This window comes from Elgaria multicarinata, chromosome 9, assembly GCF_023053635.1.
Source record: "Elgaria multicarinata webbii isolate HBS135686 ecotype San Diego chromosome 9, rElgMul1.1.pri, whole genome shotgun sequence".
NCBI classification, from domain to species: Eukaryota; Metazoa; Chordata; class Lepidosauria; order Squamata; family Anguidae; genus Elgaria; species Elgaria multicarinata.
This window is the reverse complement of record NC_086179.1, coordinates 69,386,339-69,411,674: the sequence shown is the minus strand read 5'-3', so window position 1 is coordinate 69,411,674 and position 25,336 is coordinate 69,386,339. Positions and strand designations below refer to the sequence as shown.

General features: G+C 47.0%; 2 protein-coding genes across 3 annotated transcripts in view; one reads left to right on the top strand and one right to left on the bottom strand.

Annotated features, from left to right (window-relative positions):
• The window catches only part of CADPS2 (calcium dependent secretion activator 2), a 348,762-nt gene that overhangs the window by 16,125 nt on the left and 307,301 nt on the right, over positions 1–25,336 (top strand). The gene's annotated exons all lie outside the window — the stretch shown is intronic.
• On the bottom strand, positions 10,501–13,566 carry LOC134404203 (uncharacterized). 2 transcript variants are annotated; one of them, XM_063134873.1, is made up of 3 exons: positions 12,979–13,566; positions 12,193–12,852; positions 10,501–10,926 (listed from the first exon to the last, which is right to left on the bottom strand). In XM_063134873.1, the coding sequence occupies exons 1-3, from the start codon at positions 13,558–13,560 to the stop codon at positions 10,501–10,503; spliced, it is 1,668 nt and encodes a 555-aa protein (XP_062990943.1). In that variant the 5' UTR covers positions 13,561–13,566. The 2 variants fall into 2 exon arrangements, with proteins under 2 accessions (XP_062990943.1, XP_062990944.1); XM_063134874.1 differs by having other exon boundaries at positions 10,850–10,926; positions 12,037–12,852.

The window sequence follows — 25,336 nt, the reverse complement described above, 5'->3', positions numbered from 1 at the left end:
TTTATTCAGTAAAGCTGCCATCCTAGAGTTGGAAGGGATCTTGGAGATCATCTAGTGCTTCAGACAAAGTAAGCCATATTGGATAGGAAAGGGTTTTTAATTGCTTGAGTGCTGCTTTTCTTTTCTTTTATTGTGTTTTTAATTTATTTGTTTTTATGTTATGTTTTAATTAAGGTTTTGTTTTTAATCCGTATGTCATTGTTAGACTGCTTGGATGCCATTTTTTTGGCGGAAAGGCAGGATATAAAGTAAATAAATACATACATAAAATAGGGTCCTCATGATCAGTCATGGTAGTATCCCATCTTTTCCTCCAATGGGCAGGGGTGGGGGACCTCTTTCAACCTGAGGGCTGAGTTCTATTTAAGAAAAGCCCTTGGGGGGGCACATTCCAGTGATGGCCGGGGCTGAAGGCAAAAGGGGTGGAATCAAAATACCAACATACTTTACAGTAGCTTAAAGCTTTTACCTCCACTAAAAAGGCATTTCAGTCTTTTAAAATGGGGAAAACCTGCACAAAAGCCAGGAAACCAGAATTGGTGGTTAGAGGAAAGGGGTTATGGACATTTGGAGATACCCGGAGGGCTGGATTCAGATACTCAGAGGCCTGGATTTGGCTAGTGATGTGGATTTTCCAGAAAATTTAGAACTGAAAAGTTTTCCAATGCAAATTAGGTTCATTTGCATTGGCTAATTTACATAGGAAACATTTCAGTTTACACTGGAAAATTTTCCAATGCATATGAAGTTCATTTGCATAGGAAAATGTTCACTTTTGTAACTGAAAATGTTCTGATGTCCTAGAGAGATCTAATTCAGCATGTTTGTTTTAGTAAACAAAGCTATAAAAAAGTCTCCCAGATTAATCTTTTGGCCCAATACACCAGTAGTATTTTATTTGAAATATCTGAGGAAAAATATTAAAGCACACCTAGGGCAGAATCCTAGGGTGCCTTGCAGAGCACCCCAGAGACATAGGATTTTTCTGATCCCCCCTCCTGGAGCCATAGGCACTGCTATGATTTCGGGGGAGGGGCGACTTCAAGATCTGATCTCACCCCCCTTTCCCATCCCCTTACCCACCATGGAAAGAGCTATGGCACATACTTTCTCAGAGAGATCAAAAGAGGGGCATTCCAGTGGGCAGGGAGTGGAGAGGAGATTGTGGCACCTTTGAAACCCCATGACCTCTCCAGCCCCTTCCCTGCCGGCACAACTCCTCTAGGAGTTCTGAGGCCCAGCTAGAGGAAAAAGTAAATAACAGGAGGATGGAGAAGCAGCGACCTGTCAGGGCAGAGGGATCTTGGAAACTTCCAAGATCAGAAGTTTCTGTTTAAATGCTACATTATGAAATTTAAGATAGTAGCTTACACTTCCCTTACAGTGTTTACGTTTTAAGGGGGAACAAAATACAAAGTATTGAGTAACCTCAATATTGGATTACTGCAACACACTCTATGTGGGGCTGCCCTTGAAGCTGCTCCGGAAGCTGGAGCTAGTGCAGAATGCTGCAGCTCGGCTGTTGTCTGGAGCTGCCCCTTTCCAGCATGTAACTCCTCTGCTGAGGGAACTGCACTGGCTGCCTATTCGCTACCGGGCCAGGTTTAAGGTTCTTGTACTTGTGTACAAAGCCCTAAACAACTTGGGACCAGGATACCTGAGAGAGTGCCTTCTCCCTTACCAACCTGCCCGGTCACTAAGGTCATCCGAGGGCCTGCTCCTGGTGGTTCCACAGAGATCCATCCTCCGATTGGAATCCACCAGGGGAAGAGCCTTCAGCGTGGTGGCGCCCCTCCTGTGGAATTCCCTGCCTCTGGAGGTCAGGCAGGCTCCAACCTTGTACTCCTTTCGGCGCCTCCTGAAAACATCTTTATTCCAAGAAGCCTTTCTTTAACATGCAGCCTTGGATTTCTGTTTTTGCTTCTTTTAAATTTTGTTTTAACAGTTTTATTGTTTTTATTTTCATTTTACCTTGTACACTGCTCTGAAATTTTTCAATGGGGAGCGGTATATAAATATTCTAAATAAATAAAATAAATAAATAAATAAAGTGACTAGAAACTGTTTATTCTTATTTATTTATTTACTTATTTATTTATTATCGCATTTAGATCCTGCCTTTTTTCCTCCAAGGAACCCAAGACGGCATACATAGTCCTCCTCCTCTCCACAACAACAACGCTGTGAGGTAGTCTGGGCTAAGAGTCTGTGACTTGCTCAAAGTCACCCTGTGGGTTTCCATGGCCAAGTGGGGACTAGAATCCCGATCTCCCAACTCCAGTCCAACACCTTAGCCACTACGCCACACTGTTGATGAACGAAGTGATTTTAGCCACCCAAAGAAATGTGCATGACATGCTGACAACTGCTCACCTATTTCAACATTCAACTCTCTTCCGCTAAACTTGTTGGGGCACTTCCATGTCCACTGTCACTATTTATTAGTTCCATTACACTCTGAGACATATTTGTGTTTCAATGACATATATGTGTCGTCGTCCCCGCGACATACTAACTGAAGAGAATCATCTGAAAAACTAATTGCAACTTTGAAACTGCCAAGCTTGCTATTTGCAGTTGGCGATCGGGGTATCCCTTAGCCAAACTCCCATACACCATTCACTGCAGCTGTGGTCTATAACCTGTGGCCCTTGGCTGAATTTCAGAAGCCTATTGCAAAATGTCAATTTAGACCTCTTGTAAGAGTCACCTCTCCCTCTCCCTGCAGCCTGCTGTGTGATAAGGAAGAAGAGGGGAGAGAGAAGGAAATGGCAGAGAGAGAGAGAGGCCTTGCCCCCATGTCAGATGACTCCCGAGGGAATGTGGCCATCACCGTTCTACACTACTACATGCTGATACAGGCATACTTCTTCACATATATTATTTCAGTAATTTTCAGCCTTACCAAGCTAGTTATTAATATCTCCATATTACAAATTGGGTGGGTCATGGTGATGCTGAGAGAGAATGGCCCACTGAGGGTTGTATCCACTTGACTCCCATTCTTTTTAAATGGATCTACTCTAGGAAAGACATTGGATACAGCCTAGAAGTTGCAGCTGGGGAGACATTTTGAACATGGCTTATAGCTCATTCCCTTAACCACCATGCTGCCCTGGCTTAAATAAAAGAATGTGTCAATTTAAAACTATTCACATAATGAGTGGATGACTTATCCTTTATTTGAAGAGAAGAAAAAAGAAGCAAATCATGTTGCTTTAAGCATCTTTAGGCAAATCATGGCAATTATCTGTCTTGCTGCTTGTTGCTCAGTTGAACGCTCAGCTGATGCCTACTATATCCTCAATCCCTTCATTAATTTTTGAATTATAGATTCAAAGACCTCGTGGCAGGGGACCAGAGACTGCTTCTCAACATCATAAAAATTGCTCTAGTGCTACTTTTTGGGATATAAAATATGCATTAAGCCTTCAAAAATTAATATTGGCAGTTACAGTCTCCTTACCAATTGTATGTCTTGCAAGAGGAATAGCTGCACTTTGTTCGTGTTCGAGGCTGTGTCCATATTAGGATGTTTAGAGTAACTTTTATTCTAGTCTATATTCCATATTGCATGGTGCATTATAAAATATATTCAGAACCTTACTGCAAGGGTGTTGAACTTCAGGCCTGCGTGGACTAAATCTATCCTACTTGAAGTCCAAATCTCATCCTCTAGCTTTCCCCAAATGTCCACGCCCTTTTGGCCATTCACTAAACAGTTCTTGCGGATAACACTAAAGAACCTTGTGATAGTTAAAGTAATTATTTCACTAATTAGTGTGGTTAAAAACACAGTGTTATTTCTTCCACCAGCAATTTCCCATCAAACTTTTTAACAAAAGGAATGTATGGCTTGCCACAACAGTAGATGACTCTTGTTATGTAAACAGTATTGTACAAGACATTTGCAAACTGTAGTAAACACTGTCTATGTTGAGATGTCATGACACCCTATGATGAGTTAATTAGCTACATACGATAGCTTATTTTTGAAATAATACAAAACACTAGGGGTGCAAGAGCACTCAACCACATAAACAATGCAGAAGGTATACTGCATAAACAGTAGGTTAATGGGAATTTAAAGTGCCAGAAGTTTGCAGTTGGGAGGCCCCTGATCCAACATCAAAACTTTGCAGGACTACTCACCAAGGAGCAAAAATCCTAATCTCAAAAAAGGCAGTGATGGCTCTAAAACCTTGGAGCTTTGTAGGATCATGACAAGATTTCACACACAGCCTCTCCTAATTGGGAGGCACCCGATCCAACAACAAAACCCCAGAGTTACCCCAGAGTTACCCCAGAGAAGCAAAAATCCCAAGTGCACCAAAAAGGGGGGAAGGGGCTACAAAACTTTGGGGCTGTGCAGGATTGGGAGAACATTTCATGCATAGACTTTCTTAATTGGGATGCACCCAATCCAACGACGAAGCCCTGCACAATTACACCTGGAGGGGGAAATCCTGGGTGTACCAAAAAAGGGGGTGGCAGTAATAAACCTTTGGAAGATTGCAGGATTGGGACCACTCTTCATTAACACCCTCTCCTAATCAGGAGGCACTTGATCCACTTCAAAATCCTACACAATTTCACCCCAGAGAGGGAAAATCCCGGCTGCACCAAATAGAGGGGTGGCACAAATAAACCTTTGGGAAACAAGCAAAATAAGACAGCCAAAAATGTACATTCCCCTTCTCCCAATAGCCTGAAGTGCACAATTGTGCAGGTAAGAATTCAAGTGCGAAAGCAAGGAAAACCCCATAGGGGAGTAAAAAATAGCCAAAGGCAAGGGCGGACCCAAATAATCTTCTACAATAATATTATTAGTAAAAGGTTTATTAAAGTGCCAGCTGCCTACATGTTTCCAACGCAGTTGCATTCTTCCTCAGGGCTTTATAACGTTAGTGCTAGTAGCTTCAGCAGACAACTGCACTAACGTTATAAAGCCCTGAGGAAGAATGCAACCGCGTTCGAAACGCATAGGCACCTGGCACTTTAATTTACTAATAATACTATTGTAGAAGATTACTTGGGTCTGCCCTTGCCTTTGGCTATTTTTTACTTCTCAGGTAAGAATTCAGACAAATGTTTGCTTGGGGTTCCAAAAGACTTTTGAGATGCTGTCGGCAACTAATTTATTTATTTATTTATTGCATTTCTATACCACCTAATAGCTGAAGCTCTCTAGGCAGTTCACAAAAATTAAAACCATGAAGACAATTCAAAGCATAAAACAATCAACAGTATAAAAACACAGTATAAAAGTACAATATAAAAGCACAACCAGGATAAAACCGAACAGCAATGCAAAGATTAATACAGATTTAAAATACAGATTTAAAACAGTAAGGTTTAAAAACTAAGATGATAGACTGTTAAAATACTGGGAAAACAAAAAGGTCTTCACCTGGGGTCAAAAAGAGTATAACATAGGTGCCAGGTTAACCTCTCTAGGGAGCTCATTCCACAGCCGGGGTGCCACAGCAGAGAAGGCCTTCCCCCTGGTAGCCACCTGCTTCATTTCCTTTTGCAGGGGCTCACGGAGAAGGACCCCTGAGGATGATCTTAGGGTCCGGGCAAGTACATATGTGAGGAGGCATTCCTTCAGATAACCTGGCCCCAAGCCATTTAAGGCTTTGAATGTTAATATCAGCAATGAAATGAAATTATTTCACAAGGTTGAGTGCATGTTATAATGTCATAGCTGTTACCACTAAATAAAATAGAAATGTAGCCCACAAGTTGAAGAAAATGCAGTCAGAATATGGGAAAACTTGAATATTCTGCTTCAGTAGGAAGCAGAGGAGTCCATTTTCAACTTATTCTTCAAATTGCTGCTAGGAATCTCTAAGTTTAGATGTCACAGGTTTCTTATCTGTTAATAATTGTGGGACCAAGCAGCTTGGACTCCCAGATTATCTTTAATTATGCTGGGTCATAATGATCAGTATCTGATCCTTGTCAAGGGGGTTTCCAAATGGTGATTGCTCGTTTCCTTTATTTTATTTGTTTGTGCAGAAAAATTGCTGGCACTGGGTTTTCAGAGCCATGACATTGATGGGGCTTCCTTTCATAGTTGGTGATTGGAACCATCCGGTCAGCTTTGAACAAAGACAAAACTTCCTTTTGGTGAGATCCTGGTACAAGTTTGGGCAGGCCTGGCCTAGGGCGTTACTAGACGAGGCTCTAGCGCGCGTTACCTTCCGCAGTCACGTCGAGGCTTCCAGATGACGTTCACGAGGATCCGCCGTTATCCCGCGGTGAAGCCTCTTTCTCCCGACTTTAAAAAAGTGAGTTTTAGGACGCCTTTTCCTGCTGTCCCGCGGTAATTCGGAGTACGTGTGGGAGGATGTGAGGTCACTGCGGTCGGCACTGGTCAGGAAAAGGCGTGCTAAGGGGGAGTGGTCAGCGGCTTCGGTCAAGCCGCCTCCGCCATTTGCGCGCAGTCCGCCAGCTGGGGCAGCGCGGCGGAGCGGCTTTTTTTTTTTATTTCCCCAGTGACAGTTTGCGCAGGAACGGAGGACCGGAAAAGTGGCTGGTGACTCCTTGCGGTGGGCAGCTACCGTGGCCGCATAATGGCGGTGCTGTACGCTGCCTGTTAGTGTGGGTACCAGGCTGGCAGAGGGCAGAGCTGTTTGTGGGCTGCTGCCATGGCTACGGCCAGATGTGGGTTGGCTCCTTGGGATGGGGCACAGGGCACAGAGGCGGTCATCGCCGCCGACACCTCAGAGGCATGATGGGAGATGTAGGCACAGAGTGGCCATGCAGAGTGCCCATGCAGATGTAGGGTCAGGAGAAGGCGTGCTTAGGGGAGTGGCCAGCGGCTTCGGTCAAGCCGCCTCCGCCATTTGCGCGCAGTCCGCCAGCTGGGGCAGCGCGGCGGAGCGGCTATTTTATTCCCATAACTACATTTCGCGCAGGACCGGAGGACCGGAAAAGTGGCTGGTGAGCTACTGTGGGTGTGGGTGGGCAGCCAGCTGGAGGGAACCGGCTGCCAGAGGGCAGCAAGCGAGGGTGGGCGGTCATCTTCCAGCGGCCACCCGGCAGCAGGTGAGGGAAGCCCCTTTAAAATGGTTCACTGCACTCCCCTGCCCTTCCGATGCGGAAAGTAACGAGCCCCGTTCTCTCTGCTTAGCCCCTGAATAGGTATCAGGCATGGGGCCAAAAGGGCGGGGCATGACATGGAGACACCAAGAGATCCTAGATGTGCTGGACATTTGGGGAGAAGAAAGGATTCAGCAGCAGCTGAGGGCTAGCCACCGCAACTTTAATGTGTTTGAACAAGTGGCACGGGAGATGGCCAGGAGAGGCCATGACCGAACCGCCAAAGAGTGTCGCACTAAAACCAAGAGCTTGCGGTCAGAGTACCGGCGTGTAAGGAACCATAATGAGAGGTCAGGCAACAATGCCACCACGTGCCCCTACTATGACAAATTACATTCCATTCTCCGTGGGGATACCACGACGCGCCCCAAACGCGTGGCAAGCAGTCTGACAATTACTCGGACACAGTCCACACGTGTAACTTCCCGAGCCACTCAGCCACCACCCTCTCTTCCTGTGGGCTCCCAGGACATGTGTGAGGACGCCAGCGAAACCACCTCACTCAGCAGGGATGTGGACGAAGACACATCAGCTGGTGAGTGTGCCCGTCTGCCTCCCCAAGCCCACCCCTACACCTCCCCACCAACTTCGGCAATGGGACTGCAGAGCCACCCCCAAGGCTTGCTGGTAGGGGGCGGGAGGTGGGGGCACCAGCACAGCATCCCATGCCAGTGGGAATCCTCTCTTCTCCATGCAAAATGCCTGGAGGAGGGGGGCCTGGAAGGGCTGCATTTGAGGCCCCTGCATCTCTGGGGAGGGGAAGCTGCCCTTCCCCCTACCTCCAATGATTTCTCCTACATGCCACCAGATGATGAAGAATCCAGTAATGTAGCTGCAGACTCTGACAGCGAAGCAGGTGAAGGCACCAGCAGCCAGACTGGACGGAACTGTGAGTATGTGCCCACCATACAGCATCCCCACAACCATGGGCATTGATCCTTGGTAGAGGGTGGACTGGCAAATGGTGAGGTATGAGTGTGACATAGGCCTGACTTTGCCTTGACAGGCCCCCCACAACCCACTGAAGGTGGCTCCAGGGACAGCCCAGATAGAGGACGTGCTCCTGGTGAGTACTCTGCACTCCTCAGGTGTGCATGTGTGCTCCTGCAACCACTCAGACATGCTGGGCACATGGCAGCACTAACACACAGGTGTGTGGCCACATGTAGGTAGGCAAGGATCTACACGGCACCCTGGCAGGTGCCCTGTGCTGAATGCCCTGAATGGGGGAAGGTGCAGTTAGTGTGGTGGGTGGGTGTGATGGAACTGCCTTCAGTCCATCACACCAACAGGAGGGGAGCAGTGGGGGAAGATCTTGGGAAGGAGCCTGCAATTCCCCAGATGCACCAAGGTCGATGCTGTGGGAGTGGGAGTGGGAGTCAGCATTCCTCAGCCATGGGAACGGCTCTCACAGATAACAGAACAGCAGAAGTCTGGGGCTGGAATGCAATGTTGTGAGTTAGCCACCCACCAGCACCACTGCCAGCTGCTTAGTTGCTAAGGGCAGTTCTAGGCGCACAACCACACCCTTTCGCTGCCAGGCAGGAAGGGGCACTTCACCTGCTGTGCCCTCTTGTGCAATTGGGCGGCTAGATGTGCAGCAGTGTGCTTGCCCAAGGTGGTGGTGTATCTGTATGGCACTGCACACTCCACCTGATCCTCACCTCCCCTGTTCAGTGCTGCCGCATGTGTCTGAATAGCCAACCTTCTCCACACAGATCCAGGGGTGGCAAACCCCAGGGCCACCCTGTCACCTGCCTCTCGCCTTGCAGAGATTCGCAACCGTCGCTCCCAGAGGAGAGGAGGAGATGCTGCTCTGGAGATCATGCGCCAGGCAGCAGCAGACAACGCCCGCATCCTCCAAATCCTTGAGCGTGACTCTGACAACTTCAGCGAATATCTGGACATCGCAAGGCAGCAACTCCAAGTAGATGCTGAAAATGCGGCAGCAATGGTGCGCTGTGTGGATAGGGTAGCCACCTGTCTGGAGGAGCTGGTCGGTGGCATGCGTGGTCTGAGGACTGGCCCCCCTAGGCATAGGGATCGCCCTGTGAGGGCACTGCCTCTTACTGGCCCACAAACTGGTGGAGTGAGAGGCAGGGACCCAGCGGAACACTTACTCCCTGGCCCACTCTGGGAGGAGGCTCCCGAACCCCCACCCCAGAGGGAGGAGACCCCATCCCCACCCCAGAGAGAGGAGACCCCATCCCCACCCCAGAGGGAGGAGACCCCATCCCCACCCCAGAGGGAGGACACCCCATCCCCACCCCAGAGGGAGGACACCCCATCCCCACCCCAGAGGGAGGACACCCCATCCCCACCCCAGAGGGAGGACACCCCATCCCCACCCCAGGAGCAACCTCTTTGTGCCCCATCCCAGGGGGGGAAAGGCAGGGCAAAAGGCAAGGCAGCCCCACCGGCTGGGGGGGCTCAGACCAGGGCCAAGGCAGCCCCACCGGCTGGGGGGCCTGAGACCAGGGCCAAGGCAGCCCCACCGGCTGGGGGGACTCACGGCAAGGGTAAGGCAGCCCCACCGGCTGGGGGGGCTCAGACCAGGGCCAAGGCAGCCCCACCGGCTGGGGGGCCTGAGACCAGGGCCAAGGCAGCCCCACCGGCTGGGGGGACTCACGGCAAGGGTAAGGCAGCCCCACCGGCTGGGGGGGCTCAGACCAGGGCCAAGGCAGCCCCACCGGCTGGAGGGCCTGAGACCAGGGCCAAGGCAGCCCCAGCAGCGGTGGGGGGGAATGGAAAGGGCAGGAGCAGGCACCTGGAGCCTGCAGCACCTCCCCCTGCAGTGCCTGGGGAACCACACAGCCCACCTGCCAAGCAGCAGCGCAGGGAGTGGCCGAAGCGTAATCCCAAGGAGCGCCAGCCCTACTCCCCATGAAGGGGGGAAGGTAGTATTGAGTGTGGGGTGGAGTGGGGTGGGGTGGCTCACCATTCCTCCTACTCCTGCCAGGGACCCTGGCCAAGCACTGCATAGAAGCGCACACACACCTTTAAGCAAAATATATTAGATTTTTTTTTTTTTATAAACATTAGAAAATTTGTACTTTTTTATAACAACAACAAAGAAAAGCTTTATTTTTATGAAAACCATTATTTTCAAACACATTAATAAAAAAATAAAAACGCCACAGTCAGGGGCCTTGCTGCTCTTGAGCATCCTGCCTGCAGGATGTCTTTATGGCCCGGACGTCCCGCTCCAGGCGGGTGACCCTCCGTTCCAAGGAGCGCACTGCGAAAGGAAAGATGGTATTAGTGATGTATGCTGCAGCACCCCCCCATGAGCACACCAAACACTAGAGTCACTACTTACTTGTTCTGCGCACCGCCCCCTCTAAGCGGCTGAACGACCGCATGAGGTCTGGAGTGACAGCCACAGCAGCTCCATCACCTGTCACAGAAAAGAAGGGGTGTTGAGGAGGTGAGGGATGGGAGTGGGGAGTGCACAACCAGAACTGTAGTGAGGGAGTGGGTGGGCAGGTGGAATGGTGCACAACCTGGCAGGGAGGAGGCCACATACGTGTTCATTTGGATGCCACTAGACTGATGTGCACCACTCCCTCTCCAATGAATGCAGCCTCTTCCCCAAGCCCCCAAACAGAAGGTGCGTGGAACCAGCACCAACCCCTGCTTGTGGTAGGGCTGTGGACTTACCAGGTGGTGCGGTGGGTGGGCTGCAGGGAGGTTGCTCTGGGGGGGCCGCCTCAGGAGGGGGGCCTCCCTCCCCACTGCCCTCCTCTGCTGGGTGCTGCTCCTCCTCAGCTGCAACAGGCTCCTCCTGGCACACAGCCCGGAGGCGGGCACGTTGAAGCCCTGTGAAGGTAATAGGCAGGTATGCATCAGTTAGTGGGCCAGGACATTCATTGCGCAATGAGATGCCACATTGGAACCCACATTACATGGGCATGGTAAGCAGTTCTAGGGGCCACTGCCTACATGGAACCAGGATGGGGGATGGGCTTTGCACCTGGCTGCCAACATGCATTATACATGGGCTGGGATGGAGAAATGACAAGTTGGCCAAGGCACTGGCATGAGGCTGAGTGCAACCACCACACAGAGGGGCAGGCAATGATTATAGCAGGTGGTGCAGGGCAGCTTCAGCATGGCTGCAGTGTTGGGGGATGGGGCACAGTGATACAAAGGGTACTTACTTGTTGGGCGGCGCTCCTCCCACGAGGGTCGCCCAGCCCGATCCCACAACTCGTGCAGGAGGGTGTAGAAGGGGGGCTGGGCTCTCCTAGGAGGGCTACCCCGGTAGCACTCCAGAGCCTCAAAGAAGGCCGCCTTTAGGCCTTTAAACTTGCTCCTGCACTGCTCAGCAGTGCGGGAGTAGCCCGCGATGGAGAGGCTCCTTGCAGCCCTCCTGAAAATATCAATAGTCTGGAGGCTGGAGCTCCTCATGAGGCGCTCCGACCTTCCAGACTGCAGGAGGAGCTCAAGGAGCATCTCCATCTCGGGCTCCTGCCAGTAGGCGACCCTCCGAGGCTCCATCTTGACCGGGGTAGGCCTGACGTACGCGCCCCCTGTTGACGTTTTTCGGAACTGCGTACATGCGCAAAGAAGCGGCCGATGCCAATAAGCACGGTTTGCCCTTCGGAGACATACGCTCCCCCTGTTGACGTTTTCCGAGATTGCGGACGTCCGCAAATAAGCGGACGATGGTGATAAGCACGGTTTGCCCTTCGGGCTACATTTAGGATGATTTCACGTTGCGCAGTTTGACTGGAGTTTATTATTATTACTAATTTATATAGCACCATCACTGTAGATGGTGCTGTACAGAGTAAACAGTAAATAACATGCATGTGGGCGTACATAGCATATATATTATTGCATACATGTGGGCGTACATAGCATATATATTATTGCATACATCTGGGCGTACATAGCATATATATTATTGCATACATCTGGGCGTACATAGCCTAGAGTTGATTGCACACAAGTGGGCATACGGCTGTTACTCTGGGGTAAAGGACTGGAAGGACTGCACAGGGGAAGAAGCACAGTCCAATTTTATGAGGCAGGCTGTCAGCGGCGGTTAGCCCACAGGAACTCTCTGACAGCATCCCGCACCTTGTGCCCTTCCCGGGTGTGGCGATTGGCCTCATTGACGTAGGGCTCGCCCAGAGTAGCCAGCTCTACAGAATTGTGCTCCGCCGCCTCCACGAGCATGGCGTGCCCCTTGGTTTCGCAGATGTTGTGCAGGATGACGCAAGCACTGATGACCGAAGGGATGTTTTCTTCGGCCAGCTCCAGGCGCACGCCTATGCTCCGCCACCTCCCCTTGAGGCGGCCGAACGCCTGCTCCACCACAAGGCGTGCTCGCCTAAGACAGCGGTTGAAGTGGGCTTGCTGTGGAGTGAGTGCCCCACCATAGGGTTTCATCAACCACTCACGCAAAGGGTACGCGCCATCCGCAATAATGAGGGGTGGAATCTGCTGGCCGTGCAATCTGATTGTTGGATGGGTAGGCACGAAGACACCTGCATCCATCGTCTCACAGAGGCCTGAGTTGGCAAAGACATAGGCATCATGGTTCTTGCCGCTCCATCCTATTTCCACATTGATGAACCGCCCCTTGTGGTCGCAGGTCCCCTGCAGAATCATGGAGTACTCATCCTTCCTGTTTATGTATTCTGAGGCTTGGTGTATCGGAGCTTGGAGAGGAATATGGCTGCCATCCACCGCGCCCACACAATGAGGGAACCCCAGCTCCCCAAAACCATGCATGATCTGTGGGGCAGAAAACACAAAGGGCATATTAGTGACAGCGCCATTGTTCCGAAGTTGCGGACCTCCGCAAAAGTGAGTGCCTGTTCCCAGCGCATTCCCCCACCCCATCCCCCATCCCCCACTCACCTCTGCCACGTTCCCAATCTTGACTGTACGAGCTAGGAGGGTCACTTCCATGGCAAAGCACACCTCCAGGACTATTTGTGCCGCCGTAGAGCAGCCTACCCCGAACTGCTCTGCTGTGGTCCTGTAGACGCAAGGGGTAGCCAGCCTCCATAGGGTGATGGCTAGGCGTTTCTCCACTGGGATAGGTCTACGCATGACAGTCAACCTCCTGTCCAGATGCGGCCGCAACTCCTCCACGATTTCAAAAAAGGTGCCCCTGCTCATGCGGAAATGGCTCAGCCATTGCTCATCGTCCCACTCCTTCAGGACAAAGTTCTCCCACCAGTCCTTGCTCCTCGGCCGGACCCAGAAGCGGCGGCGTGTCTCGCGGACGTAGTCGCCATACGCGGCCAGCATGGCTAGCCTCGTTCGGCAGAGGGCGGCCCGCAGCTTGCTGCGGCGGAGTAGCCACCTCCCCAGTTGTTCCCGCAACTGCCGCCGCCTGGCAGCCACCTGTGCACGGAGGCGCTGATACTCCGACAGAAGCAAGATCAGCATGGCTATGGCCGCGCAAAGATCGTCACGGTCCTCGTCAGGGAGCATAGTTGCCCTCTCGGGTTGGCTATCGTTTCCCGCACAGACGCGCACACACAGCCACCTCTGCTGCCCTGATATGCTGCATCCGGACAATGCGCTTCCGCTGGCGCAGCTGTTTCTGCCAGATGTGGGTTGGCTCCTTGGGATGGGGCAGAGGGCACAGAGGCGATCATCGCCGCCGACACCTCAGAGGCATGATGGGAGATGTAGGCACAGAGTGGCCATGCAGACGATTGACCTCGGGTCATATGACACCCGCCACGACCCCCATCAGGAAGTGAGCGCATCAATGTTGACCCTCAACAGCACCAGCAGCACTTCGGCTGGCACTGGCACTGCCGCCGCTGCCGCCGCCAGGGCCGGCGGCGGCATCGCTGACGGCTGCGCAAGTTTGCGGTCTTTCGGACGTGCGCAAACCGTGCAGCGAGCGAAAAAAAAAGCCGCGGCAATCAGGCCGGTGTGGCTGCGCAACCGTTCTCGCGGCGGCAGCAGCACAACCGGCGCAAACTTCCGCCACAAATCGAAGGCAGGTGTGGATGATGAGGCGTCACGGCTGAACGGGAAAAGCCGCTTTCACCGCTCCTCAACGACAGAACACCCGGTACGTCTAGCAACGCCCCTAGTGTGTGGTCTGGTTTGAAGGTTAATTGCATATAGATTAGAAATCTGCTATTGTGTAGTAAGGTAAGGTGTTTGCTTGTTCAGTTGGCTCAGCGGTCCCCTGACCCCTTCATAATGAACAGTCAGGGACTTGCTCTGGTGGTTGTTCAAGGCGCTTGTATCCAGAATACCTGTCTATAAATTACTCCTGGAAAATGGTCAATAATTGGATTACTTAGGCCAGGAGTAGGCAACCTGGAACCTGCAAGAGGTTTTGGACTACAATTCCCATAATTCCTCACCTTTGGCAATGCTGGCTGGGGCTGATGGAAGTTGTAGCCCAAAACATCAGGAGGGCACCAGGTTGCCTACCCCTAATCTAGGCATTTCTCATAGCATGGTCTAAAAGACATTAATTCCTCCGCCCCTGCTTCTCCACAAGTTTAGATTTATGGTCAATTGGGCTTAATTGCTTGCAAAATTTAGGTACTCGGGTGGTCAAATTGCCAGTTTTCTGAAAGTTTTGCATCAGGAATGTAGGTGCTGAGTTTAAAACTGTGTTGCTCAGGCTACTCTCTAAATGGTTAATGAGTGGTAGAGTGAGGTTGATGGGGAGCTCAGACTACTTCAAACAGTGTATTTATAGCCGCATCTCACATGTTGGGAGAAATTGAAGTGTTTGCTTAAGCAATTTGACTTTCAAACAAATACATATCAATGGATTTAATTTAAACAGATGCTATGCCAAGTTCTCACACTCTAATTTGCAATTCTTGCAAGTAAATATTGGTGCGGTGACATCAGAAGAGAGTGAGGGTTGGGTGTCCATTGCTATATGGATTAGAAGCAACTGCACAGTTGAGGACTGGCACTAAATGTTCTATTGCAAGATCATAGTAGAACTACCTTGAGGGCATCTGTCAAGGGTGCATAAAAATCGGAGAAAGGACCTTATAAAATTGCAGCTACCCATGTGCCCCTTCTTGCAAGGACTGTTGACCAATAATAGAATTCTACTTCATTAGATAACTAGTTAAAAGGCAGATAACGGATCAATTAAATTTTAATTCATATCTTCTCAAACTACCTTAGTATAGACACCCTTTTGGAGATGCTTAGGTGTAGGATAATTTATGAACTGCCCCGAGAGCTTCGGCTATTGGGTGGTATAGAAATGCAATAAATAAATAAACAAAATCTACTGTCCTGATGTAGGGAGAAATGGCTATTTTTTGGCCTAATATTGATCATTGCAGGGGTAATTACAGTCCTTGTTTGGCTTGGAGGTGCCGGACTATTGAATCACAGCAGGTACTGACTTCCCCCAAAGCCCATCCGTGAATCAAAAGAATATTGCAAAGTTAGACACAGTGAGCACAATTCAAGGAAATAAAATATACCTTGCCAGTATATTTATTTAGTCTATTTTAAGACCAATGCTGTTGCTGATGCAATGTGTGCATTTGATAATAGCATGGTTAGAAAAGTTAATAATCAAAGAAACCAGCATCTCTTAGTGCCTGAATGTATGCATTGCAGGAAAGGTGAAAAATATATGTGTCTGTTGAATCAGGAAGCATTTGTCTGCTTTAGGGGCAGTTTAACTGATCCAGGTAATTTAATCTGTTATCTGATCTTGCTCATGGTTGATGGCACAGTTTTTACTGTGGTAAAATAATTGGGTTCTTCACAAATGGACTTAAAAATAATAATACTTGAATGACTAAGTGTCGAGCCTCAGTACAGAAGATGTCTATTTCTAATACACTATATGAACACATAATTTAAAAGGCCATGTCAAGAGTTTATTGCTCCAATGATTGCTGGTAAATCTAGTGAAAGTCATGAGACTGAAATCATATATGTTCTTTTAAAGTGGCCATTATAACCCATGTGGCATAAGCTAAGAAGTGTTCTGTTATGTTTAATATCTGCTGGTATGTGTGGGGAGGGTGAAGCGATTCAGGTCTTGTGAGGCAACAAAAGTGATAGCCTAGGCTTCACCAAGGATACCAATGGCTGCTAGACTTGATAGCTATGTGCTGTCTCCAGTCTCACAGGCATTAAGCCAATGTACACCAGTTGCTGGGGAACATGGGTGGGCAGATACCATTGCACTCATGCCCTGCCTGTGCGTTTCTGGTTGAAAGCTGGTTGGCCACTGTGGGAACAGAATGCTGGACTAGATGGACCCTTGGTCTGATCCAGTATGGCTGTTCTTAAGTTCTTTGCCCCCGTTAGTTACAAGGTGTTGAAAACTAAAGGTCTGTTTCCTACATCGTTTGAGTTTTCTTTACTCTAAAACAAGGTGATTATAACTACTTGGACTCCATTTCTTCCCTTCTTTTATTCCCTTGAGTCTGCCACTTATACCTCTGCATGGCCTCTAGCATTCAGCTCCCCACATTCTGCCATGCTATTTTGAAAAATACTAATTCCCTTGCCTCTGTCTTTTTCGGTCTCTGTGATAGAACTATTAGAAGTAGAACTAGTTCATGCAATAAGAACCACAACTCCCATCATCCCTCACCATTGGCTATACTGGCTAGGGTTGATGGGAGATGGTCCAGCACCATCAGGAGGGCACATGATCCCCACCACTGTGCTAGGGGGTGGCATACTAAGCAACTTTCTCTTCTGTAACTTATTTAACATAACTTTTTAATATTAATATTAATGTTTGAGAGCCAATGAGGTGTAGCAATTAGAGTGTTGGACTGTGAGTTGGGAATTCTGGGTTATACTCCCCACTTAGCCATGAAGCTCACTGGGTGACGTTGGGCCAGTCAGAAACTCTCAGCCCAACTTACCTCACAGGATTGTTGTTGTGAGGATAAAATGGAGAGGAGAATTATGTATGCCGCCTTGGGTTCCTTAAGGAGGAAAAAAGGAAGGATATAAACGTGAAAATAATAAAAAAAAGCTATTGTAACATAAAGCGTGCACTAGACAACCGTAATGGTTGTTTTTGTGAAACACTCAGGGAGCTTCGGCTGTTGGGCGGTATAAAAATGCAATAAATAAATAAATAAATGGTTGTCTTTAAGTGAACATGTCCCATTTTGAAGTATTGATTTCTCCATTTTGCTGAAGCACAGTGCACAAATCCACGGTGCACCCTACACCTCTGGAAAAGATCCGTTCATTCCCATCTCTGTTATGAACACGTACTGTATATATGTGTGAGTCTGTGTGCGCACGTGAAACGAAGGATGTGCAGTATTACCATTCCATAGCTTCTTAAAAGAAATCTACCTAGGGAACTCTTCATAACTAGAGTTAACTAGTGATGCAGCAGCTCCCTTACTATCTGTAGCACCTGTAAGTTGAATCCCTTCCCAGAAATCAAACCAGAAGCTATTCCTGTATCCTTGTACTGTATGATGGGTAAGGACTGCCTGAGCTATAAGTGTTGGGGAACCAGAGCACCGTTTGGCTCTCTCCTTCTTCTGAACATAGGCTGTTCTTTGTATGAAGCGATGCCTATATTTGTACTTAAAAGGACCCTGCTCATGTAACCATCCCACTGTAATCTCAAGATGTATGGTGCCAAGTCAAATTCATGGTTATGATTCTGGAGTATCTTTGAGTCATTCCTTTAGGGACACATGCCATTTGCAAACATAATGCCTAAGTGTGAGTGGTCTCAATCAACTATGTAGGGGGGGTTGTTTGTGTTTTTGCTTAAGCAGTTCCTCAGTGGGCTGTGTGAAAGAGATCTCCACAATATAATTAGGACTTGCAAAATCTGGCTTTTGAACTGCATATCTGCATCTCCTAAGAGCTTTCAAGATGTGAAAAGTTCAGATCATGCATCCCTTTCCTCTGTAAATATTCCCATCAGAATGGATTGGAGTTCTTGCTGCCATGCTACTATCAAAGGCCTAAATGCAGACTTCATGGCCTGATCTTGGAAAGTGGCAATACTAGATGGAATAATGCAATTTGGTTGGCCCTCGGGAGGGTGACAAGGGTCGTTCATTATTCCTTTGAGTTACTGCTGCACTTGAGTCAAATAACATGTGTAAATTGGGAGCAGAGAACCTAGCGATTCAGGTAATCTTGATCTCTTCGGGGGGTATTTATGAGGGGAAAGGTAGGCAGGTAAAGCAATAGCTCACGCCCTTTGTTTTGTCGCCCTTCAACACAGCCTTTGCTCCTGGAGATGTTCCTTAAGCCTGAAGAGGATTTTTCATTGAAGCGCTCTTCCTCAGCATTCATTGGGCTGTTTCGTACAATCGTCACAGCTCACTGTGGCTTATTTAAGCAATGGTGGTTTGTGGCATGGACTGGCAGTCATTTGGAATATTCAATCCACGACAAGCAGTGTTGTCCAAGTGCAGCGAGAGTGGGTTGTTGGCGTGATTACCAAACCACCCACAACCATGAAATAGCCCATGTGGATATCATGCATTTAATTATTGGTAGAACCACCTTATTCCAAAGTGTGTTCTGATTTGTCATCTATAAGTGCTGGGGATGTTACACCAGGAAATGACATCTGCTGGGCAGTGATGTCACACAGGACTGGTTTCCCTTATTTTCCTTTCTCCCATCTGCTAATAAAATAAGTTTTATTTTGCCTCGGGAAATTATAAAGAAGTCAAGCAGCTGGCTAATAATTTCTCCTTACCTGTACCAGCCCAGAGATATGGTAACTGTGACAGCCGCCTACGATCCATTAAAATAGTAAAAATACTATATATCCTCTATAAAGCCAAACTGTCTCTATAAAGGCAAGCTGATAGAATTGCTTATATGGTGTGGGAAACTTTTTGGAAATGTGTATTTCAAGGTAATCACCCAAATGTCTTCTAGTCTGGAAATTTCTTGCTTTAAGGTGCTTATCAAATGCTAAGTAACAATTCCTGGTCTTAACACTTAGAGCTTCTTCACATGAGTGAAATAAGGCACACTCTTGACTGGCCACTCATGGAAGTTCACAGGTCCTTTTGACGAAGTTGTTAACATCCTGCAAGTTTCCTGTGCCTTTGCCCGGTAATTCCATTCTTAAAAAACACCTCTGGATATCCCTGTTCTGATGAAATCTCAGGATTTCCTACCATGTGCAGGGGAAGTTGTGCTACAAAGCACCCACTAGAGGCCACTGTCCCATTCAGGCCTATGAGCACCAAGAGGAGGGGAAGTGTTCCATTATGGACCTTGTTGTTGCCAACCTCCACCCATGTAATGCAGCTCATTATAATTGAGCAAGAGAAGCAGGAAGCAAAGCCCTGGTAAGACAGCATGATTTCTCGTTAATCGGAATTACTGTTCCTGGATTATAATAAGGCCATCTCTCCTTTGAAGTCTGAAAGACTGTCAGTTCTTAGATGAGCCTTCCCCAGCCTGACACACTACAGATGTGTTGGGCTGCAACTTACATCTCCCCAACCAATCTGACATATCCCTGTGCTACTTGGGAATAATGGGTATTGTACTCCCAAGACATCTGGAGGACGCCAGGTTGGGAATGCTGAATTAGAGATCTTTCTGGCATATTAACTGAAAGCTAGCTTTGCAGGAGGTACCCAAATCCCTTGACTGTTGAGGTCCTGCAGGAATTGGTGGGGTTAAAAAGTTGTGGGATTGCAAAAAATGTTTCAGTGTTTTCTCAGCCCCTAGCCCAAATGGGGCAAGGTGATCATGTCAGTGGGTATAGCCTCATCTACTAACATCATCTGACCTGTGGAGGGCCCGGTGGGAGGGGCAATTTGCACCCACCCACCCACCCACACACTGAAACTAATTCAACACCCTGTCCTAGTTTGTTTCTGGTCAAGGTTCTGCCCACCAGTCATGCCCTCTCCCATGTTACGAACTATCAGCTGTAAGGTGCTCAAGCAGGCCACTCCACTCACCCACCCACCCATTTTCCATGTTTCCTTTCCAACTGAATCTCTACTTCCATGGCTACTGAGCATCCTCAGCCTTCACTTGGCTTTTTTTGAAGGGGGAAAACCCTGTTGTAAGCTGTTGTTGTTTTAAGGATATATTTTTGGATACGTCTGCAAACTTTGGAATTCTCCGGCAGATATCACCCTTTCATTTCTTGCCACCCAGTGTTTCTTACAATCCTGTTGGCACCACCTGCGTTCACCACGATGCTTGCCCCTGATTTACTTCATACTGCAATTGAGATAATGTTTCATCAGCACCTTTCACAGCCTGTGCTATCAACTCCTCCATTTGCTTTAGTGCAATATGGACTTCCAGGCTCTGTCCCCAATGTTGGCAGATGAGAAGAAAAGGAGGGGCAGTGGGTGGGTTGCGGACCAATATTTAGTGGAGCTCAAAGAGGTGCACCGCTGGCACTTTTTTTATTATTATTAGCGGGGATGCTGATCATGAAGGACTGGTGGAGATGAAACTGACCAGAACTGGTTTGTTGATATGCCCGCCTGAATTTTTTGGACTCTCTTTAGAGGCCTGGTTATGAGGACTGTCATGATGAGCATCTGTTCTTCAAAATTTACTACCACTGGTTGGGAACGCTTGTCTTATATGTCACCCAAAAGGGCCTTTGATTTTAAACTGTACACTTTTCTGTATGAAATTTGACCAGAATCACTCCCAATCAGTTCATTTCTTTTAATCCAAAACAGAATGATCACAAATGAGGCATATAATGCGATGCTATGTAGTCTTCAATTGGGGGGGGGGATCTACACTACTGCTTTAAAGCACTTTGAAAACATTTTGACAACTGTATATGCAGTGTGTCCTGGGCCCCAACAGTTGTCAAAACTGTTATAAAGCGCTTTAAAGCAACAGTGTAGATCCTGCCATCGTGTTTGGTTTCTATTGTGTGTGCCCTGCCAGGGTTTCCTTAAACAGGGTTGCTGATTCCCCAGAGAGTCTGTGTGGGTTTGGAGGGAGGGGGCACGTGTGTGTGTGTGTGTACACACGAGGAGTGGGGCGGGGGCGGGTGAACTGCAGATACTGGCCATTGTATTGCTATACAGTCTGAAAATATGTGGGTTGAACAAACAAGAACAGAAAAGTGATGAAAAGCAGAGGTACAAATAGATCAAGTACAATGGAAGCTGCTAGAGCAGCATTTCATCCCACATATAAAAGGGGGAGTTCACAGGAATCCTGAACTTCTGAGCGGGGCGTGGGTGCTTGCGAAAAACCAAACTAAGAAACCACAAATTCCACACACACATCCCCCAAGGTCTACTATTTGTGTGACTTGCCTATTATTTTTAAACGTGGCATTGAAGCTCGTTTCCTAGCATGCTGCACAATGACATTGACTTTTTGTTTTGAGGCTTTAAGTATTGAGGGTTTTCCAAAGCGAACGGCAGCAGTGAATGGGAAGCAGAAATGAGGGACTAGCACACCGTATGCCTTTCCCCTTTGAATGCTTTTACTTGAGAGGGAAAGTGCAGCAAGTCATCACAGAACCGGGCGCCTCGTTTAGTTTTCTGTGAGGTTCAGATCATTTTACTAAGTCATGTAACGGCAATAAAAGTCAGGCTGCAAGCTGCCAATTATGTTTTGCTGTATACTTAGATTTGAGAAGAAAAATCTCCGCACAATTTTATATCTAGCGAAAGGAACATTACAGTGATTACCTGCAGAGCCCAGGCGGGGAGCACTGTGGAACGCATCCACCCTCTCCGCACTTGGCTATATGGATGTCAGAAGAATTAAATGACTAAATGTACAAATCTACACAATATGCACAAATCTGTAATAAAGCTCATGGGTTGGTGAGGGGGAACTCAGCAAGAATTTTAAAGACATTTTCAACCGAAGTATGTATAATAGGTTTAATAATGAAGGCCCCTATGCTCACGTAAGCACGAACCGCTTAGTAAACGAAATAATTCTGTCACTTGGATAATGTGCTTGGCTGGCGGGCTGTCCGGCGGGCAAGCAGCCCAGCAGGGTTTTCCCTGTCATATGGTCACCCTACACACAGACATACCATGAAACAGTTGCTTCAGAGCTTCTAGATTTAGGGAATAAGTTTCTCAAATAAATAAATAAAAATCTATACATTATACCTTGAGTATTTAGTGTTTATACATGGGAAGTTCTTTCACTGCGTGTTCTCTTGAACAAGGAGTGGTCACAAATGACTTGCTATAATTTATTGGCTAAACCTTAAAACCATTTAGAAACATTTTAGGCAGAGAAACATCCTTCCTGGAAGACGGTTGCATTATATATATTAGCATACTTTTATTCTGTTAGCTTATTCATCTATATGTTAATATGTCATCATTGGTTTGATGCCAAACTCAGGTGGCTTTGTAAGCTATTTTTTCATATGTAAAACATATAGTTTGAGATCTCCAGATCCTTTTACTAAGCAGTTCATTTTTGCCAACTTTCTAAAAAAAATTTTTTTAAAGTTACTCAGTGGGAACGTTGGTTGTTGGATGAATCCAAGGACGACATAGCCTTGCTACCATCTAGTTTTGATCATCAGAAGGGATGAGCCGCCATTTTCTTTGACTGGCTTTGGACTCAGGAGGGCTGGCATAATAAATAGGACTCTCTCTCTCTCTCTCTCTCTCTCTCTCTCTCTCTCTCTCTCTCTCTCTCGTCTTCTTTAAGCAAGGATTAGTTTCATTTTGAAGTGACTCATTTATCTTCTAACAAAGCAGGTATACTAAATTTCAGAAGAATGCATCTTGAGGAAATGTCTGCTTTTAATTGGTGAAGAACTTGCTCACTCCAAATGAATAAGGCTCTACATTAAGATAATTTTGTTACTGTTAATGAGTATTTAGACTTCAATCGACATTTCAAATACAAAACAACAGGGGACCAAGAATGACAGAGAGATAATAATCAAGTTGCTCAGTTGATGTGTTTAATTCTTGAAAACAGTGTTCAAAGGTTGAATGCTGTAATAACAGAGTGCAGGTTTATATCTGCTAAATATTGTATATTGAAAACCATTTCAACCTGTTTAGAATCCTTTAGAGTGAGGCATCTGAAGACCTGTTTGTGCCTAGATTTTTGATTTTTTTTTGTGGTGTGGGTGGGTGTTTGTGTGTGCCCTGCACTTCTTTTTGAAGGCATTAAGCTGGCAGGTGAGGGAAACGACAATATTTTGGACTAGCTCCATTCATCTTTGGTAAATGGATTCTGAAATCAATAGAAGGAAGGATGTTCTCTCAGATTTTACTAGCAGTTTTCACCCTCCATTATCTACCACTCCTGAAGTGCTCAGGAACAATGAACAATGTAGTTCACAACCCTAGTTACACAACCATCCTTCTCTGTCATAGTACTCTCTAATTCCTTTCACTCCTAATAGCAAATTTTGGCCAATTAATGATATGGTTCCAGTAGCGTTGTTAAAGGTACACATGTATGATAGCTGCATGATCGGAATCTTTTTATTTCTGCCTTTGCCCACAACAGATGTGGCCTGTCTTTGAAATGAACCTAAAGCATTGCCTGAAGCATTCAATCCAGACCACTTTAAAGAAGGCTTCATTGTTGTTTAATGGAATTACCTTTTTGTCTTTTGGGGATGGCAGCTTGCTCACTTTACGAAAAGGCCATGATCTCCTGAAATGCGAACTGAAGGTGCGAACTGAAATGAATTTCTCACACATCCTTAAGATAAGGGTACATTAGTATGTAGATCACTTGTATTGGCCTGGAGTATAACTGTGGTTAAAGATGGGGCTGCGTCACTTCAGGAGACCTCACAGGTTCACATATTCCTCCTTCCAGGCCCCCCTACCCCAACACGTCCCCTCGTTTTCTTTTTTAGAGCTAATCATGGCTCCATGGTTTAGTCTACACTGGGGTATTTGCTTTTCTTGATTGACTCCAATTGAAATGGCTAAACTGTAATGTGTGAAAGGAATAGGGAATTGCACATGAGAAGAAGCGGAGCACATTGTGTGCTCTCAATCTCTTAACCATGGCCATCAGAACGCATTATACTTAGGGCACAATCCTATGCATGTTTAGATGGGAAAAAAAGCTCTACAACTCCCAATGTTCCCCAGCCAGCTATGCTGTGCTGGGGGTTGTAGTAAACATGCATAGTTTTGAACCTTTAAACTCTTTATTTCACTTCTCCCTTAACCATCATCTCTTCCATTTCTCTCTTTGAGAGGAGGTTTAAGATCTTAAATTGGAAAGAGATGCGTATTTAGCAATAGTAAATGAGATGATATTGTGCATTACTTCCCTTTTCACATAATTCAAATTGGTAACAAATTTGGGAGATAAGTCTTCAGCTATGGGCCACCAAGCCAAAGTCAGCAGAGATCTTTTGAGTCTGAACACCAAGCATAATCGGCACATACATCAAGGCAGATGCTTGCTTTGAAATCTTATTCAGCTCAAAGGAAGGGTTTGACTGAACAGTCTTAAGTAAAATAATACATTTTTGTATTGTCTGAAGCTGCGAGCCAATTAAAAGCAGTCTTGGGGTTTCCAAATTAACACCTAGTACAGGAAGAATTGGTTGCAGTGTGCCCCATTATAGTTCTGCCTTTTTTCTGTTCACAGCAAAAGGAGGAGAGATCATACAAATAAAATCATGATCATCTTCATAATACTTAATTTGAGGCCAGCCAGCATAGTAGAAGAATACAGTAGAAGAATACAGTAGTGCTAGAAAATAATCTAGGAGTCATCAGTTTTTAGCTAATTGGATTGCAACAGGCTATACAGCTTGGGTCCAGGTTATCAGAAAGACTGTATTCTCCCATATGAGCCTGCCCGTGCTCTGAGATCTTCTTGGGAGGCCTTTCTCTCAGTCCCACCAACATCCCAGGCACACCTGATGGGTATGTGGGAGAGGGCCTTCTCAGTGGCTGCTCCAAGGCTCTGGAACTCCCTTCCCAGGGAGGCTAGGCTGGCTCCCTCTGTGCTATAGTTTTGGAGGCAGGCAAACAATTTTTTGTTTCAGCAGGCTTTTGGAACTATACTGGAGCTGGGTTAATGTATTGGATTCCCCCCTTTTAACCTGTTACAGTTTAAAAAAAATAAAACATATTTTTAATTTTACTGTAGGTTTAATTCTATTTTAACTTTTGTAATTTATATTTATATGTTTTAATTGTACATGTTTTAATCTTTTAAACCGCCTTGAGTCCCAGTACTGTGGAAAAGGTGGGAAATGATAATAATAATAATTAATAATAATAATAATAATGTGTGCTGGTTCTTGATGAAGCAAAGTTTGTGTATATTC